Source organism: Engraulis encrasicolus, chromosome 4 (genome assembly GCF_034702125.1).
Source record: "Engraulis encrasicolus isolate BLACKSEA-1 chromosome 4, IST_EnEncr_1.0, whole genome shotgun sequence".
Classification (NCBI taxonomy): domain Eukaryota; kingdom Metazoa; phylum Chordata; class Actinopteri; order Clupeiformes; family Engraulidae; genus Engraulis; species Engraulis encrasicolus.
In genome coordinates, this window is record NC_085860.1 from 52,169,287 (window position 1) to 52,189,658 (window position 20,372).

Sequence of the window (20,372 nt, forward strand, 5' to 3'; positions counted from 1 at the left end):
GTGTTGTCCTTGGCCATGAAGTATTACTCTGCATGTCATGTCTTCGTAGGAATTTTTGATGATGTTAGTGATTTTGCTTGGACTTCCATAATGCCTAAGTAACTTCCATAGGATCCCTCTGTGCACGCTGTCGAATGCCTTCTCATAGTCGACGAAGTTGATGTATAGGGGTGAATTCCACTCCACTGATTGCTCTAAAATGATTCTGAGTGTAGCAATTTGGTCTGTGCAAGATCGTTCCTTTCTGAATCCGGCTTGTTGGTCACGGAGCTGTGTATCTAATGAGTCTTTGATTTTATTTAGTATGATTCTGTGGAATACCTTGCTTGGAATTGACAGCAGTGTTATGCCTCGGTAGTTGTTGCAATTGCTGAGGTCTCCTTTCTTCGGTAGCTTGATGAGGTATCCTTCCTTCCATTCAGTTGGTATCCTTTCTTCTTCCTAGATTTTCTTGAAGAGTGGTTGAAGTAGGTTTGTTGCGGTTTCTACATCTACTTTCAGAGCCTCAGCAGGAATGTTGTCAGGTCCTGCTGCTTTCCCCCCCTTCAGCTGTCTAATGGCCTTGTAGATTTCGTCCTTGGTGGGTTCATTGCAGTCTATAGGAAGGTCGCTGGATGAAGGAAGAATTTCCGGTGGGTTCTGGGGTGTGGGTATATTTAACAGCTCTTCAAAGTGTTCTAACCATCTCCTCCGTTGACCTTCTTCTCCTGCTATATTGTTCCCTTGCTTGTCTTTCACAGGTCTCTCTGGTCTCTCTTGGGTACACCTCACTAAAAAGACTGTGAGGAGTGTGAACAACAAAGGGAGAAACAGAGTTTATGCTGTCTTCTGAAGCGTGTACCTGTCTCTGTTTAGCTCATTGGGTGCTAGTGCTAACACTGTAGCAGAGATTCTAGGAGTATTATCCAGTCTCTCTGACTGTGTAGGGTTCCAGGCTCGGGGGTTGTCTGTACAATATTGTAAACTAGTATGGAGTCTTGTCATAGCATCTTCTGAAGCGTGTACCTGTCTCTGTTAAGCTCATCAGGTGCTAGTGCTAACACTGTAGCTGAGATTCTAGGAATATTATCCAGTCTCTCTGACTGTGTAGGGTTCCAGGTATCTGTACAATATTGTAAACTAGTATGGTGTCTTAATTTCTTAAAGTTTGTCAGAGGACACGCTCAACTTCAGGGAATAAATAAAAATGACTTAGGGTGCGCGATAAAAGGTATCAACTTAAAGAACAAAAATCCCCACTCACAAGCTACATCTCATTACTTATTGCGTGGTAGTAGGGAAGACATGGTGGATGTGTTGGCAAATGCAGTCTACTACAGTTACAGACAACTGTGAGAAAGAGCAGAGAGGAAAAACATCGATCAAGCAGAGAGGGAAAAAGGAGAGGTACACTACACATCAGATACATATGCACGCACATTACAATGGTGAACAGAGAGAGAGAGAGAGAGAGAGAGAGAGAGAGAGAGAGAGAGAGAGAGAGAATGAGAGAGAGAGAGAGAGAGGGAGAGAGAGGAGTAAATTCCATTGCACCTGGCTGTATTCCTGTAAGTGTATAATGAACTAATTACCTCCCTTTCCTGTTTGTTAAAACCAGATAAGATCCTTTCCAGTGGCACACACACACACACACACACACACACACACACACACACACACACACACACACACACACACACACACACACACACACACACACACACACACACAAAAGGCACGCACAGACAGACACACACACCTCCGTTCGCTGGAGCGTGGCCGTTGGAGGTCAAAGGCCCTCCTGGTGGAAAGTGCATGTTTCCGAGCATCAAAGGCATCACAGGAAACAGCATGCGTAGTGTGTATGTGTTTGTGTGTGTGTGTGTGTGTGTGTTTGTGTTTGTGTTTGTGTGTGTGTGTGTGTTCAGGGGTGATGTCAAAGACTTCACTATGTTTGTAGGGGTGGGTTAGCCCTAGAGGTATAGTAAGATATTGCGCACGCATAGCGCGCCCCAGAATTTTTTAAGTGTACCTGTTGAGGCTTTGTCTATAAATGCATTATTTTAAGAGCATCATACCTTGGGGAAACACTTCCAACCATTTCTATTCTATTTAACCCTTTGTAAGGTGTTCGGGTATTTTGAACAGTTTTCAGTTTTTAGCTTGAGAAAAGTAGTATCAGTTAGCCTATTATTATTTATCAGCTTTTAATGAGCTTTGGCTCATTTGGGGAACATGAATATGAAGGTGACTTTTTTTTTCGGGGGGGGGGGGGGGGGGGGGTTATACATCAATATTTTCTAAACTCTCTGATACAATAGTAGTCACATGTTGAGTAGTAGACAAGGCAGAGGGTGAATTATATGGAAAAAGGAGTGCAGATATTGTTCGGTCCTTCAGCTGTGCATCAATGTTTCAACCTTGCACGATAACAGCACAAGTGGCTCAATCAGAGAGCTTGGATTGACTCTTAACTCTCTCCTTGCCTTTCTCTCTCTGTATCTTAAACTTATTTACATGGCTGTTAAATTAGATTATGTTCTAACTTTCAAGTTCATATTTTGTTGGCAAAGGCGAATTTTTACATCACTATGTAATGTATTATGTAAAGTTGGCCAGAATAAGGGCAAGACACTCTCTATAAAAGAGGAAAAATGCCCGAGTTGAGTTTGGGATACATCGCCAGTTGGGTTGTGCTGTGTTTGATGTGTTGGGACTGATGATTGCTAATGCATAAGACAGTTTATACTTCCATGCCAAAATTCACCGTGGTAAGTAACTCGCCTAATTAACTGTTGAAATAAATAAGGTACAATATTGTCTTTCCTCACTTCCCGTAGCTCAATATAGCCCAGGTATGTAAGCCGCTGACATCAAATTGCAAACTTATCGCGTGTTTATCTGCATACGAAATCATAGGTCTGCCTAACAATATTAATAATTGCATTAAAGGGACACTGTGTGAGATTTTTTGTTGTTTATTTCCAGAATTCATGCTGTCCATTCACTAATGTTACCTTTTGAATACTTACCACCAGCATCAAATTCTAAGTATTCATTATGACTGGAAAAATTGCACTTTTCATTCATGAAAAGGGGGATCTTCTCCATGGTCCGCCATTTTGGATTTCCAAAAATAGCCATTTTTAGCTGCAAAAATAACTGTACTTGGACCATACTAGAAAATATTTGTTTAATACTTAGTAAACTTTCATGTAAAGATCAAATTTGCCAATAGGCAGCCAAATTTCAATAAGCAGCATAGTTGCAGTACCTTTTTTGACCATTTCCTGCACAGTGTCCCTTTAACCCATTGGCGCCTGAGCCAGTTTTTAGAAAAGGTCCCCAATGCCTGAGGGTTTTTTGAGATAAGAAAAATGGTTGGAAACTCCTATGAAAAAATCAATATCTCAGCCTCTGGAACACATAGGGACATGGGACAAATTGCATTTAAAAGGTAAAATCCTCTGCTTTCACGGGATTATGCTCATTCAGCATTAACGCTAACACATATTCCTTAAAAAAATCATATGTCATAATCAAATGATTAAAACAATTTTCATGTGCTTTCAGGATAATGCTTGATGCTGCTATTTATTATAGGCTATTAGGCTTCTAGGCTATTGCTACTGTTACAATAGCCGACTATAACTAAATAATTATTAGGCAGTCATTTCTGCCATAAATCAGGGGACATTTGTCTGATACAGCCACTTGCTCTCCCACCGGCGAGTATGGCCGTTTTATTCCTCCAAACGTTATGCAGAGACCGATGAGCAATTTCATCCTATTTTGAGACGGGGCTCCACTTTGAGCTGGATGTGTGGCCGCGCGTCTATAATCCGCATGTCTACCGTTGTCTGCCTCACCAATAGGCTATCACCATATCCGAAAGTTCCTCAGTGAAAATATTCTGAAATAGGCCTATATCTAAAGGACGTGCTTCCTCAGATATTGGCACCTTCGCCTATTGCCCCGAGTGTCGGAGTGAAATTTTGGTAACGTCGGGGGCGAAATCTAGCTGACTGTCTATTTGGAAGCCTCTCGCCTACCTCTTCATGCGGCCGCGGCAAATCACACTCCTGCTCTCTATCTAAAGGATCTTCAATCATATTTCCTTTCCTCGATTAAAATCTCTTCATTACCTTTCAACTGAACATCACGTTTGCTGTAACAGCGTGTCTCGCGAACCACAGCCTTTGTTTTACCTGTGTGAAATGGACAACCCACGTCTGCAGAAGCGAGCATGGTTGATTTCATTTGACATTTTTGTCGACGAATCAAACTTTTTTTTGCCACATGATCTTTAAAAAATCGAGAACATCCATCTCTTGTGTGTTCGAACAAAATATTGTGCATTGCATCTCCCATGCGTCTTGAAAATATTGACAAATCAATAATGTTGCGTTTTGCAACAACCGGCGTCAGGGCCAATGTTGCGTAACGCAACAACCGGCGTCAATGTGTTAAACAAGAAATAAGCAATCAGGAACTTGTGTTGAGATTAACTTGCCTTCTTGGTGGCTCGTATTCCGTGCTTTATTAAGCGGGCTTGCAGAGCAAGGCCCCATTATAGTAATCTCTAAGTACGTTTATGCTTGCTTTCTTGCTTTGTTGCTTTCTTGTGCAGGGCAGTAAAAATAGAAAATGGATCTCCTCCTAGGCGTTTCGAGATAGAGACACCGTTCAAACACTAAAACGACCGGCTCGGCTTAGAGATCATTTGTTCTGCTATGGAGTGTCCGTGTCTCTTGTCGTTTTTGGCAATTTTGTGCAAATTTGGGTCCCCATAGAAAACACTGGTAGAACCTTCAGGAGACAGTGTTCCGTCACTCTACAGATCATAGTGTAGGAGGCTTTTTCGGTCATAAAACATCAACACTTTCACCTAGAAGTTTAGTTGATGCGTTGTTAGCGAGCTCTATGAGATGTCTCCAAATTGTGAAAGTATCATATCCCAACTCCCACTACTTTTTAAATGGCATGTGTGTAAAAACTGCAGGGCTGACCCAATGGCTTTTCCCATTGACTCTTGAAGTGCCTTTCTGAAGAGGTCAGCACATCTTCCACAAGAGGTCCATTTGTGACTGAACCGTTTAACCTATAAACTTCATGCAAAGACTGTTAGAAAGATCACACATATGACTACAATCTGTGAACAGGACATGTGCCAATTCGTTTTAGTTTTTTAACAACAGCAAGCTAAAGACCTAGAAACTGTTTTTGATTCTGCCCTATGCCTTAGAGCACCATACTAACTGCCATACAGTCAATCAGAACAGGTGCTCCCAATAAAAGGTTCCATCTCAACTGTCACTTTCTCTCAACATTCTATTCTTAACGAGCACCTGCAACTACCATTATAGGAGTCTATTGTTCAGCTCTTCAATGCAATCTGATATTGTCTTGCTGGAATGTTTATGACAGCCAGCTGCTTCGCTCAATGGTAAAGGTGCTGGATTAGATATATGGAGGTTGTGAGTTCGAATCCCACTCGGCCCCATGTTGATTTTCAAAACTATATCATATGCAGTGTTCCTTAGTCAACTTAAAATACCATGCATGTCATTTAGTATATCCCCAAAACGCAGAGCTACAGCACTTTCAAGATGGCTGAATCCAAGATGGCTGAATTGTTTGGCCCATAACTTCTGACTGGGTGGATGATATTTTCCAACATTTCTTTTAGCTTTGTTTTCTCAATAGTAGTATGTTTTTAATTTAGGGATAGAGATATCTAAAATAAAACTGCTCATCTCTGCCCCAAAAGGCAAGCCCACTTCCAGCATTTTCTGTGAGAATGCAACCTAGTTGCATTTGTTTTTGGAAAAAATATGATTATATATATATACATATATATACATATATAAATTACAGAATAATTATAGGATGGGAAATACATATGCAAGGGTGGCTGAAACCACTCTAAATTAGGTCTATCAACGTTCCTGTTGTTGACACAGTTTTCTATTTAATGCTAGTTCAGTTGAAATAAGTCTATGGTTGAGGAATATAATTTTGAAAAGACAAGTTTGACATTTTTGTCAACATTTTTCATTTGTTTGTCATGAGATCTTAAGGAAAATACAGAGAGTCCTTGTGAGGCACATATGAGGGTGAAAAACATTACCTCACAGCGTAGGTCTAAGTTGTGAACAAAACGCATAAAACATTTAGTATCTGGGTTAACTTGCAAACGAAAATCCACCTGCTAAATTAAAAACACTTGTTAACTCAACTCAACTGAGCAAACAAAGCTAATAGATAAAATATATTAAAGGTCCCTGCATTGGTAAGCTACAGAATCACTTTTAAGACAATACTACTTGTGTTCAAGTTGGGTTGGGGCCCAGCTACATACTGTACACATAATTCAGCTGTATATACCAAACAGGCATCGAAGGTCTACGAAGAAAAACTTGCTGGTTTTACCCATCGTCAAAACAAAGTGTGGTGCGGCGGCCTTCAGCTACTATGCTGCAAAGCTTTGGAACCAGCTTCCAGAGGAAGTAAAATGTCCCTACAGTACTGTTGATAGTTTTAAGAGTTTATTAAGCTTTTCTCAGATGCCTTCTCTTTGAAATCCCGAATATAGACTCTTGTTTTTAATAATTCTATTTGTCTTTCCTCCTTACTTCCTACTTTTATCTTTTGCTCTTTTGTAGGCTATTCTATTTTCAGCTGCCATGCCTTGTGCTTTATTTTATTTCATTTAATTTTATTTTATTTTCACTTTTCTGTAAAGCACATTGAATTGTGTTCATGTATAAAATTTGCTATACAAATAAAATTGCTTTGCCTTGCCTTGCCTTGAAATAACTGACTGAACAACAGGGCACAGAGGAGCACACTTGGACTGGGTTTAGCGGATCATCTTAAAAGCCCACACCAATACCATTGCACTGCAGCTTACTACTAACTGCAGATGTCCAACAACTCAATAACATGGGGACTGCAAGACATTTGTGGCACATATTATTTTTATTGAGTTCATTATGTTGCATGGTGTGTTTATGGAATAATCTTTAACAATTTGAGATGAAGAAAATGAAAAAGACAAAAAAAGCATCACCTCAACAGTAGAGCACCATTACAATGAAGTTCAACTGTGCACAATTAACAGAAAGAGCTGGCTTTCTTTTAGACCTGAAGTACATATGGCTACAACAGCGGCAGTCTTCAAGGGATAATTCTGCATTCTGCACATAAACCCCTGTTTTTAGGTAGGCTGGTATGAAATAAGGTGTTTCTGAAAATAATTGTAGCATTTGCTGCTGAACAGAGCATTTTGAGCTTCTGTAGTACAGGGCTAAATGTGCAAAATGGCGAACTAACCCTTTCATACATCACAACACAGGAAAAGACAAAAAACCCAGCTTTAATATAGTGAGAGTAAGGGTGGTATGGTATGAGGTTCAGATATGTCATTGATCGTTTTATCAATACAGATGTGTATTTGGATCATCTGAACTCGCTGGTGAAGTATCTAGAGGTAACGTGGGATACCCACTGAAGCACCAAGTTCTATATGTGGGACATCAGTTGGTTTATTTCACAGAGAACATGGATGATTATTGCTTGCAGACAAGGCTTCTGACAAAGACTGTGTTATGTCATAGTGGTGTTGTAATACGATATGTAAAGCTTTTTCAAGGAATAGTATGGTATTCTACTGGTGGAATGGTGCACAGTATGAGAGTGCCTGGTGACGTAATGTTGTATGGGATGAATTTAATCTTAAATCTTTTCATGTGCCATGATTAAAACCTCATTAATTCATGATTATAGCCCTTTTTTGTAAACCCAAACAAAACAAAGTTAGAAAAATACCAGTCCCTGAGTCCAATATAACTAATCATCTCTTTACACATTATAGGACTGATTTGATTGCTTTAACAGGGAGAAAACTACAAAAAAAATCAAGGAAGACAAACACAGCCCCTGAGCAGTGTTGCCAGATTGGGTGGTTACCCGCCCAATGGGGCTGCTTGGGATGGCCTTCTGCGGTTAAAAACGGGAAAAATCGTCCAATTGGCATTTTTTTTCTGCAGTTTTATGCCCATAGAAATCAATGTAATTTGTTGAAATTGGGCGGAATATAGCGACTCTTGGCGGATTTTGAGCACCTTTTGGGCGGGATTTGATCAGACACATCTGGCAACACTGTCCCTGAGCCCAAATGCGCAAAGATGATTTGGTTGCTTTAATAATGATAATAATTGCATCAGTATAGCACTGTATCATACAAGGCATGCAACTCAAAGTCCTTAACAAATGGGAAAAAAACATCATTGTTAGAAATGGATTTAAAAGGAGAAATAGGGAGGAGAGACAGAGACAGCAAGAAGACGTAGATAGAGATGGTAGAGCCATAAGGTCCACGTTGGTTGGGCCCAGGATTCTTAGAGGTGTAGGGTCCACAGTGGCTGGGTCCAGCACAAGTCATAGATAGTCACACTGAATTTGGGCACTCAGATGTGGCCCCTGGTGGCAGGGGCACTGATAAAAATTTTGGGCCCCATGAAAGATTCAAATTTTGGGCCCCCAAAATGACAAATTATGTTATCAGCATCCTTCCAGGGCCCAGTCAGAGCTGTCGGGCCCTTCGAATCTGTTACACCTTACCCCCCCTCGCGGCACCCATGTCTGGTGGCATGGCTTTAGTCAGTAAATATTAGGTATTAGGTAAGAAATTAAGAAAGTAACAAGCTAAACAAAGGGATAAACAAAAATATTAGTCTTAGAGCTGAATTAAAATGACCTTTCCTTTATATAGAGGTGTTTTGATTGCTTTACTCAATGGAAAGGAAAGGAAAGGGAAAAAAAGAGAATTTGGTCAGTTGTGCTGGTGCAAATCCCAGGCACACACACACACACACACACACACACACACACACACACACACACACACACACACACACACACACACACACACACACACTTCACATCACACTAATTGAAGGCAGCTTTGGTGGAATGTTTCTGTACGGGTGTAGTTGCGATCCTGTTGGTACTACACACAAACCTTCCAGGCTTCCACAATCTGGGACAGCAGGATGGACTCTGGGAAGAACTGCTCTACGTCAGGGGAAGGGTCCATGCCCTTCTCCTCGATGTATGGCAACAAGGTGTCATCCCTCAGCCTATAGAGAATCACACAGTACACACTGGGTTATACACATGGTTAACATCATAACCTGTAGACTAGCGTTGTTCACATGCAACATGCCGAAAACGTGTTGTGTTGCCGGCTGTTCAAATAATAGAGCCAAACAGCCGTGGCTGAAGCATGGACTGTGTTCATTTAGACAAGCCCATGTAGCACGTAAGTTGATGAGACATTCGGTTTGTTTTCATCCATAAAGGGGCGTAACGCACATTTACGAGCAATCAATCTATAGAGGATCAAACAGTCCACACTGATACTAGGGCTGGGACATTAATGCATTAATATCGATAAATTAATCATGTGATAATTAACGCGATTTAAAAAATTAATCGCAGTATAATATAGCTACATAGTTCTGGATTAGACCAGTGGAGGGCAGCATTACGCCTGATGGTGAACAGCCTGCTGAAATTGAGAAGAGTTCTCTCTTCTTTTAAAAATTAGTAATGTTTTTAGATTACGCTTATTTATTGTAATTATTCAAAATCCATGTGAAAAAAATGTCACTGTCCTCAAGTCAGATATTTAAATGTGATTAAAATGTGATTAATTAGATTAATTAATTTCAAAGATTAATGTGATTAAAAAAAAATATCGAGTCCCAGCCCTAGTTTATTCACATGGATAACATGTGTTATCATAATCTGTTCCACACTTACATTACATTACTCTTGGTTAAATGCAGTTCACAATGTGCCCAGGCCAATGTGCCCAGGGTGAATGAAAGGCTTTTTATATCCAGGAGTGCCTCAAATCTTTCATTTTTTCATCAACATTTGTTCATTTAATTGACAAATTGGAGGCCCTTTTTTCAATTTACACCCTGTTTACTGAATTGTATCTGGGACCCATACAATTGTTTCTCTTTATTGTATTTAAAGTACAGAGCCACAGGAAATTAAGGTAACACACACACACACACACACACACACACACACACACACACACACACACACACACACACACACACACACACACACACACACACACACACACACACACACACAAGCATGCATGCATGCATGTAAGCATGCACACACACATGCATGCACTCACCCCCAGTCTGGCCTGAAGATGTCTTCATCTCTGAGGCCCTTCAATTTCAGCTGCAGAAATTCGTGCATCTCCAGTATAAAGGCTCTGGCCCCTCCCTTAGCCATGAAGCCAATCAATTGCCTGCGTTCCTCCTCGCCCAAAGACTGCTTGTACTTGTCAGACACACCCACAAATGGGTCCTGTAGCACACACAGACACACAATAGCTGTGTCTCATTTCAGGTCTACACACTTCAAAACAGTCAAAACAGCCTGGAGACACTAAATCATGCCCAATCTGAACTAAACTGCCAACATAGTCTTGCAAGCCTGCATTGAATCTTTCCGACAAAGTGAAAGAAACTCACTTCATTTTTTTTCTGTTGATCTGAGGATACTGGTGGGGGATCCTGTGCACAATATTATACCACAGAACTAACTTTGGTCGACATAGCAAAATTCAAATGGCAATTCAATTATGATGGTGACAGAAAACATTAAGTTCACAATTCAGCGTACATGGACACTCACGGCAGGCTGTCCAAACGGCATGGCATTTGTAACCACCACTGCTTGGTGTATATCAGATAATCGGACCACATCTAGGCGATCACAAAAGGTGTTATAACATGTGCATAACAACAACATAAGTAACCTGTCAGTATTGGAAAAACTGGAATTGCACGCATTGAAAGTTGGAAAAATCAGGCTTCTGAATAGTCCTGCAAATAAAATAATGCAAGATTAGGTTTTTTTTTCATATCGTGCTGTCATTCTACCGTCAGCAGACAGGCCGATCTGTCAGCTTCTTATCAAGCCAAGTTGATTCAAAATTTGTCATAAGGTGGTTAGTGGTTACATTGGCTCTGGATGATTGCAACATGGACAGTCTGAAGTAAATCCAGTTTTCATGACATTATTACTTAACTAATTGGTGACATTTAATCCCTTAGCTTTATTTTACACTATAAATATGGTAGATGATAGCTTTACGTATTGTACAGAATGTTACGAGCTTGTGTGCATTTCCTTGTACCCCCATTGCACAGCAGCTCCATTTCACAAAAATGCCTATTCATTTCACACTTTTCATAGGTCTATTCCAATATGCGACATGTGTAAAATAATCACTAACCCACCATTTATTTCACGGTGGCCTCGGTTACACTGGACATTTAATTCCAAATGAACTCAATTCTGCTTTGAAAACATCATGTAAACACTTCCCAAATTAGGTTTATTCTGAATTAACCTTTATTATGTATAAAGTGGGTAATTTATGTCTCTTTTATTTCCAAATAACTTCATCCCTTTGTCATATAAACTTTAATTCCGCTTTAAAAACAATTCCGGTCGATACTCGTTTGCTACGCGATGACGCAAGAGTCAATGATGCAGACCCAGCTCCAGGCAAAGAAAAAAAAATGGCGGACCTCCATGCGACTTCTTGCTTGAAAGTTTGTGCTTAATTTAAAGAGCCTAACCGCGCGAATAGACCAGGCGTGATGCGATTCAAGCACACAGTGTAGCAGCAAGCGATACGAGAGATTGAGGAGACTAGAGTATGTCCGTACAGGCAGAAGGCAAAGCATTCAAGCATTCCCATTGGCTGTGGTCACTAGGCTTGGGCGATGTCCCCCTAATTGGCAGCTGACGATGTTTACAGTGAGACGATGCGATGGACGATGACATTATCATATGTTTCGTTTTTTTGGCTTTCACTAAGCTATTATTTTAATATATTTGCTTTAAGAGTAGGCCTAAGTCAAATATATTAACAGTTTTTTAAATTATTACCAAAAAAAAACTCCTCCAGCTGCGCTACTGTCTGCAACAGAGATGGTCGCTCCTCTGCTGTCTGTGAGAGCGACTCTCCCCGACCGACCCCTCCCCATCGCCCTTCTTGTCTCTCGTGTCACCATCAGCTGCTTCAAGCCCGCTCTTCCAAACTCCACCGCGTGGAAACTTATTTTCAGTAAATTTCGCGATGCAGCCTACTGCAGGCTGCTACTACAGATGGTGTAACTTCAATCTGCTCATTACCGTGCCGGGCCGCGGCAGCGTACCGTGATCATTACACCCTGTGGCCATTCGGAATGCGGGGGGCAGTATAGCACCGCTTTTGCAGAGCAGCGTCTGCCTGTGTCTGTGGTCTGTTTGTGCTTCCGTCCTTGCCCGTCCCCCAGTTTTAGTAGTAGTAGAAATACAGTCAGCAAATTGCATGTTTTATTTAGCATTGGGCATTTGATAGGGCATTTGATGATAACACAAGTGTGAGCCCTAAACAAGACCACAATGTGAATTTAAACTCGACTTTTTTTCTGTCTTGCATTCACCGTCTCCCAATCCGTCCCTCACTTATTTCAGCACTATTCAAGCCAGGAACGGGTATCCTCAGGATACAGAGTTTGCATACCTACTACAATTTGAACCGGTAAGGACAATTAAAACCGAGTCAATCAGACAGGAACACCATTGTAATTAAGTGTGTCCCGTGACGCCAGCATGAGAGAGATCGAATTTTAAATTTGGCGACGACATTCTGTCTTCAAAACTGGCATCGGCCGCTTCCAATTTAGGACCATAGGCCTATTCAACCGTTTCCACAACCTCACTGATCACAGTTGCTTCATCTGTAATGCCAGGGCTAAGAATAACGAAAATAGCAAAACAGAGTAGGCTAATAAACCGTAATGGAGAGACTGAGGAGACATGAAATCAAGCGGCGGAGTTCGAACCATTTTGAGTGGACCGATGTCGCTTGCTTTGTGTAGCCCTATCAAGCAAGCCTGTCTGTCTCATTTGTGCGATGAGCACAAAAACACAAATTGAACCACTCGTATAGTGTGAGTCAAACAGACATGAACAACATTGTAGCCTAATGAAGTAGTGCCCCGTCATGTCAGCATGAGAGAGGTGATTTTACATTTGGCGACGACATTCTGTCTTTAAAACTGGCGCATGCCGCTTACACTGTCGTTACCACAAAAAACAAGGTAGCACAACTTAATACTATTACTAGCCTATATATCTGGTAGCCTAAATAGTAGGTTGAAGACGGGGGTATTATTGGTGCACTGTTTTTTTTTTTTTTGCGAAGCAGAGTAATCTGCTTCAGTGTAGCTCATTGTATGTTGATCCCTCCCTCAGTTTTAGGCTACAAGTGGAAAGAGTCAGCCAATTGCGCGTTGCACGTAACATTGGGTATTTGATAATAACACAAGCGTGATCCCTAAACAAGACCGCCAGTCGACGGTGTTTTGTTTTCATTATTCTGTCCTGCATTCACCGTCTCAATTCCGCTCCTAACTTATAGGCTAAGTGATGTCTGTTAATTATTTCTGCACTACCTATTCAAGTCAGGAACGGATATCCTCAGGATAGCCTACGGACTAATAGGTTGAAGACGTTTTTTTTTGTATTGGTGCTTGTGAACATTTCATCCTTTCAATGCGCTGTTGTGCGCGATCGACGGGATTCCGGTTAACTGGGGATGTGATGCACACATGACAATACATCTGTTACACCAGGTGTGGCTAATCATCTGTGATTAGGACTGCAAATTCAGTTGCTTCGGTGGAGATGCGAACCAACAGTATGACTGGGGAACTATGACTCCTTCGGAGGCTGGATAACCTGTCGCGCCACGACATGTCACAAAAGGCTGTGCAGTCCCGTGCACTGCATTGCACTGCACTGCTGTAACCCACCCCCTCCCCCACAGACAAACATTCATGTTCTGAAAAGTTCAACACGTTCTGAACATTTTAGCCGCTTTGCATTAAGTTTTCGAGCAGACACTTGTCCACGGTGACGCAACATCGAAAGAGAAACGCTGTTCACAACCTAACTGAATAAAGATTTCATTTAAAAAAAAAAACACACAGCATTTCTATGAAAATGTGCTGGGTGACCACACTGCCTATGCCTATCCAGATGCACGTATAGCAACAACGAGAAAGAGAGGGAGAGACGGAGAGAGAGAGCGATTAGCGCGTATCTGTGTGTGTGTGTGTGTGTGTGTGTGTGTGTGTGTGTGTGTGTGTGTGTGCGTGTGCGTGTGCGTGTGTCGGGGAACATTTGAAGTGAAAAAAACACCCTCCCCCACTTCAGCATCAGATGTTGGTGGTCTACAAGTCAATATGCTTACCCGACTGTCTTGTAGCAGTCATGAAGTTCATAAAGCCATCGGTAGCCTAATAGGCCAAGTTATCCAAAATCCCTCCGCAAATTTCTGCATTGCCTGAGTTCATAGGCTAAAACAACTTTATTTAGGCCTGACTTATTTAGCTCACTTTATTAGCCTTATTTAGGCCTATTATCGTATTTAGGCTTTAACGTGGGCCTATTTTACAAAATATCGAAAGAAGGAAAAGACACGACAGACAAGTTGAGGCTTACTGATCGTAGCCTATTACAGCAAATCGAACATGCGCTTTATGAACACACTAGCCTGAGGGCAAACATCTTCTTGGCACTATTGAGATAACCAGGCCATGCAGGAATTCAACTACCTGGGCCCACACTAAAATACTGACAGACTACAATTGCTTGGATCTTCAGTGGGTTTCGTGGGTCCGGGGGGATGGGTGGTGATGGCACGCTTGATGTATTTTTCCCCACCCCATGCATGCACGCGGACACACAGGGTCGGGACATTCACCCAATGAATGACTGAGTGCGGCTAAATATGCCTGTTGCATATCGTAGCCTAATTATTCACACATCACGTCAAGTCACAAATTAGTAGTCTCTTGCAGTTGACCTATGCCAAATTAACGTCCTCAGGGGTGTATCCAGCTTTCAAAAAGTGGGGGTGTTCTCAGATGAAATATAGCCACCAATCCCCCACGCACCAATTTCAATATGCCTAGTAGGTCTTTCAATAGGCCTTCGTAGGCCTTCGTGATCCTGCTTTAAGTCAATGGGCGAGAGGGACGGATGAAACGGGTGTTTCATTCGTCCCGACAGTGTCTACTGACACTTAAATCCCTTTTGCCTGTAAACCTGACAACTTTGACTTTTCATACTTTCGGATAGGCTATGTTAAAGTTTTCGAGTAAATCGCAGTGTTTCATTCGTCCCGAGTTTCATGAGTCCCTGCTCTCCCCTACTGCCTAAACTGTTACAGTTTAAATGCGTCCTCTCCAAACAGTGTGTGTGTGTGTGTGTGTGTGTGTGTGTGTGTGTGTGTGGGCGAGAGAGGGAGAGAGAGAGAGCGAGGGAGAGAGGCGCTTAATTCCCCGCAGAAAGAGCAAGGCGATGTCTCCAAATATTAGACAAATGCATCTTATTTTAGTTAAGTAGACATCAGGGATGTATTTTGCTTAATAGCAACGCCGACCTGATTGGTTCATATTGCTCTGAATAGCCACAGAAGGCTAGGCTATATTTTAATGGGTTTACGCGCGCGAGGTCATCTAACTGTGGTCACAGTCGCCAGGTGCTATTATGAGAGGAAAACTATAGCACGTTGGCAAACATTAAAGTCAGTTTAAGCCATGCATATGATGAACCAGTTTTCTTGTTTGAAAAAACACACTTCCCGGTGCGCAAGGTGCATGCATTTCTGACTGACCCAGATGAAATCGCATGAGGAACTTCATGATTATGAGATGACATTGCATATATTTCCCAGCATATATTTCCCCTCTCTCTCTCTCTCCAAACCCAGTTGTACTTGGACTCACTTTTAACACCGCTGGCCTACCCAGGTGAATCGCAGCACACATTGTTTGCAGTGAGCCGTGTCGTGTGCGAGTGCTGTGCAACTTCACCCCTAACGTTTAACCTAGACTAGCGAGTGCAGTGTTGTAAATCACGTGGAATAAGTGCAGCGATTACCTGCGTAGCCTACTTAATTATGGAAGTGAGTGTCATTTGGACTGCCTATGGAATCAAGCCTACTGTCACCAAGCTCTTCCTGTCTCCCCAGCCTCGCAATGGATGGACACCTGGCCACCGCTCCTCCGCCTCCTTCGGAACGGATGACTGTGGGGGGGATCTCCAAGGAAATTTGGAATTTCGGACTTGTATAGATTTGGGGTGCCCCGGGACTCTTTTAGATTTCTGTTAGTTAATAAATATTATTTTAAAACTCAATATTTGTGTCTTGGCGTAGGCCTATNTGTGAGGTACAGTAGTCTCCAGGGTATTTGGTAACAAGGAGAGGTGTCGCTGGAAAAATGCGCACTTTCTCACCTGCGACACATAACCCGACAGTTGGTTACACTTAATTTGAGCACGAAAACAGCAATATCAGTCGCTTGCTAATTTTTGCCAATGTGACAACATTAAATTCATTGGGGAAGTGTAGGTTAGGTTATCGCAGCTGTTGGCGATGTGAGATAAATAGCCAACGCTTACACGCTCAAACGAAGCGCTGTATTGCACTCTCAGTAATTTTTACCAAACGAAAAAAGTATCCACAGCCAGACAACAAGTCTGAAGTTGCAATATTAGACGTTTCAAATCTTGCGATGCGATAATCGGTATGGCTTCTGGCTACACTCAATTTGCATTTTGTCAGAGCTTGCACATTAATGCAATTCATCCGATCATCATTTAAAAAAAAAAAAAGAAAATTCATTACATTATTTAGGCTATGACTCTTCCTACTTCCTGGAGGTGTTCTCACACAATTTATAGGCATGTTGTTATCCGCTGAATCGGTGCGTGCTGGTGAATATGAGCATATATTAATATGCCGTCAGCATCGTAAAATATTCCATATGGTAATAAACATTTTGGACGTCCAAGCTCACACGGGAGCGCTGCAATAGGTAAGCTGTAGGCCAGAGAGAGAGAGAGAGAGAGAGAGAGAGAGAGAGAGAGAGAGAGAGAGAGAGACTACCACGTGGTAAAGCGTATAGCGAGCGCTCCCAAGTGCCACCCGGCGGTTGTTTGGGTACACTGCAGCTAGGCCCGGTACGTACCGAGGTGGATGACGTGGCATTACCTCGGTAAAGGGTGTGCATTGTAGGGGGACCGACTGTAGAGTGCGTTATTTAACGGTGTAGTTCTATTTCAAGACCAGCTGTGTCACGGCGTTTTTTGCATTGGCCTACCGGTACATAACTTAAGCCATGCAGGGAAGCCCAGAACGTTTGTCAAATGGAAGAGATGAGAACCCACGCGTGGCTTCTCGAGGTTTTGCAATGGATTTTATCCCAAGTTAGCAAATTACCCGACGCGAATGTTTCTTAAGCACACGGCGAGACTTTTTAATTCATCAATGGAAACAATTGCGGTGAAGCCACAAAGACGCGGGCAGACATGGAATCGCTTGCGCTCCCTCTTGGCAGTGGGCTAATCAGAAGTGTAGCCTACAATCTTGTGTGGCTACTTCACAAGACATCTCCATCGCAGAGAGATTAAACATTTTGAGTCGAATTTCCGTTAAACATGAAATGGTAAACTGTCGCAATTGCTGAACGATTTGTTGCTTTCACTTTAGGCTACTCCGGAGGGAGAACCAATGCCTGACTCTCCGTTGTAGAAACTTGGGTCACATAAATAAATGTAGGCAATCAGACACTTACTTGAACTCATGCAGCAAACAATAGTAGCTTAGGGCTTAGTTCACAAGTTTTTTTTTTATTCCATTGCGGTTTTTTCGTAGCTATAAAATTCACTCTGCTTGAGGCTTGTGTTGACAACCTCGGTCCGTTCAGTCCTGCTACCTGCGCAGTCCGCTGCTACTAAGGATTTTACGGTAATGTTTCAGTTTATTGCAATGCCAAGCACCGTAATGATGGCAATAGCAGCGGCTTCAAAAATACAAATTCCTTGGCATCACGATGTTGGCTGTCCATCGTGATGCCAGCTGTCCATCGCCGATGGATGATGACATCGTCTATCGGCACAACCCTAGTGGTCACTGACCTCTATACAGTCATTGGCTGTCGTGGCTTGCCAAACCGCGTCATAGAAAGTTGAAAAGATTTCAACTTCAAACTGTCGCGCTCGTCGCGCAAATCGCTCTAGTCTCCAGAATCGCTTTTGTTGCGCGACTCAATACAAAGTCAATTACTTCCGTCGCTCGCTTCGCTCAGATCGCCACTGGTGTATTTCTGCGGTAAGTGATTATAAATGTACTGCGGATCGAAGAAAAAATGCATCACGAATTGATTTAGCACAAAAAGTTACCCCACATTGCCATTTGATCACTCAATGTTTTAAGCTAGACCAAAAGTGTGGGTTTGGTTTTAGCTTTGTTGGGGACAACTTCATCAACATCCCCTGAAGTGGGTTTGAAGTGCGGGTTCGTCGGCTTGATTCGTAGGATCCATGAAATGGGATAAATGGGATAGTACTTGGCGTGCAACTGTGACATAACCAACAAAAGTTAGTTATGTCTCTGGGTAAAACCACCACCCCACACGGGAAGGCTGTACACCTTGGGAGGCTCCTTCCAACTCATATAACTGAAGTGTATATAGTCTAGGCAATGGGTGAAAAAATCGCTCGCAAGGTGATAAAAGCATGAAACTTGGCACAAGTGTTCATTAGGACATGCTTATCAATTTCAGGGGTGGAGCCACCCAGAATTCAATGTTGCATAGCAACGGTTGCTAGGCAAAGCATTTTCCTTAGCAACCAGCATCACGGATAGAGTTTCTTAGCACTTTTGTGGTGTCATGATGTCTGTCCTTGTTCATTAGGACATGCTTATCAGTTTCAGGGGTGGAGCCACCCAGAATTCAATGTTGCATAGCAACGGTTGCTAGGCAAAGCATTTTCCTTAGCAACCAGCATCACGGATAGAGTTTCTTAGCACTTTTGTGGTGTCATTATGTCTGCCCTTGTTCATTAGGACATGCCTATCAGTTTTAGGGGTGGAGCCACTCAGAATTCAATGTTGCATAGCAATGGTTGCTATGCAAACCATTTTCCTTGACAACTAGCATCACTGACAGTTTCTTAGCACTTTGTGGTGTCATTATGTCTGAATCTAGAGTACTTGTCCTAATATCACTGCAATAATTGTTAAAGAGATGATATATCTTCAATATCGGAGATAATTTCCTCTTTGTTATTCTTGCCATTCTAACTCGTTCTTGTATTGTGCTCATCTAAATTAAAGAGAGTTTAAACACTCATACAATTTTACAGTTGCTATTCCTGTATCCAAAGAAAAAGGCAATTGCCTGACAACATACAACATTTAGGAATTACACTTTCAAATTCCTGACAGTAAAACACATACAGTTCAGATAATAACCACAGACAATGCTTGCTTGGTTCACACCAGACCATACCACAAGTTAGATAGTGTCTGTAGACCGCCTACTGATTTCTCATAGAGAGGATTGCTAACGGCCATTTATTTGCTGTTATCATTAAGTGTTATCATTTGGTCTATATGTAGCCCATAGCCAATTGTGTCAGTTACTGTATATTGAAACAAACTGAAAGCTTCCGTTTGTCAAGTACTGTAATACACGTCATCATCTTTCCACCCCTCCCCACTTGCTGATTGGCCCCCAAGATCTAGTTGCCTCGCTGAGGGATAGAATCCATGCAAGCTTTTCAGACTGGAATGTGCAAAGCAACATAGGATTTCCCAGGCTAAGACAACACAACTGATACTGTGTAGGCAGCAGTGGCTTAAGCACTCATTCAAACCCAGATTGTCTGTTTTTGTCTAGATTCAGCCCATTAAGGTTAATAAGAGTGTTTTCCACACCTTCATAAAGATAGCTTGAGCCCCAGGAACTGTCATTAACTGTCTGGCACAGAAAGATGACTGTAACAATGCGATGCCTAAGCACTTGGCAGTGAAATTGTATATTTTGTACACATTGCAATAATCAGGTTAATGATAGAATGGTACGTCAGTAGGTTTTTGGATAGAGAAACAGTACAGCGCTTCTATTCCATTTGATAAAGGTTCAGTGTAAATACTGTAAGAATTAAGTTAAGACAAGGATGTGAAACTCAGGCCAGGGGACCAAATTTGGCCCACGGAACCACTTCGGCCATTAGGCCCGCAAGATCTTTGCAAATTTGTATTACAGTTGGCCCACATACACCATCAATACATGAAGAGATCAGATGCAAAACCCCCTAAGTGCCTTTTCAGAAAATAATCTTAATTCATTTTTATTTAATACAAAGCTATCAACATTGCACATTTTTTATTTTATTTATGTAATATAACTATTTATATGTATTATCAAGTACATGAA

At 41.9% G+C, this 20,372-nt stretch overlaps 2 protein-coding genes across 2 annotated transcripts in view; one reads left to right on the forward strand and one right to left on the reverse strand.

Moving 5' to 3' along the window:
- Window positions 1-870, forward strand: part of LOC134448121 (B-cadherin-like) — a 32,343-nt gene extending 31,473 nt beyond the window's left edge. The window contains exon 16 of the mRNA XM_063197878.1: window positions 856-870. Coding sequence (XP_063053948.1) covers window positions 856-870 — 15 coding nt within the window. The remainder of the gene's footprint in view (window positions 1-855) is intronic.
- Window positions 871-8,926: 8,056 nt separating this feature from the next.
- Window positions 8,927-20,372, reverse strand: part of LOC134448122 (E3 ubiquitin-protein ligase rnf213-alpha-like) — a 195,616-nt gene continuing 184,170 nt past the window's right edge. Inside the window, 2 exon segments of the mRNA XM_063197880.1 lie at window positions 8,927-9,122; window positions 10,205-10,383. Of these exon segments, the coding sequence (XP_063053950.1) occupies window positions 8,927-9,122; window positions 10,205-10,383 (375 nt within the window).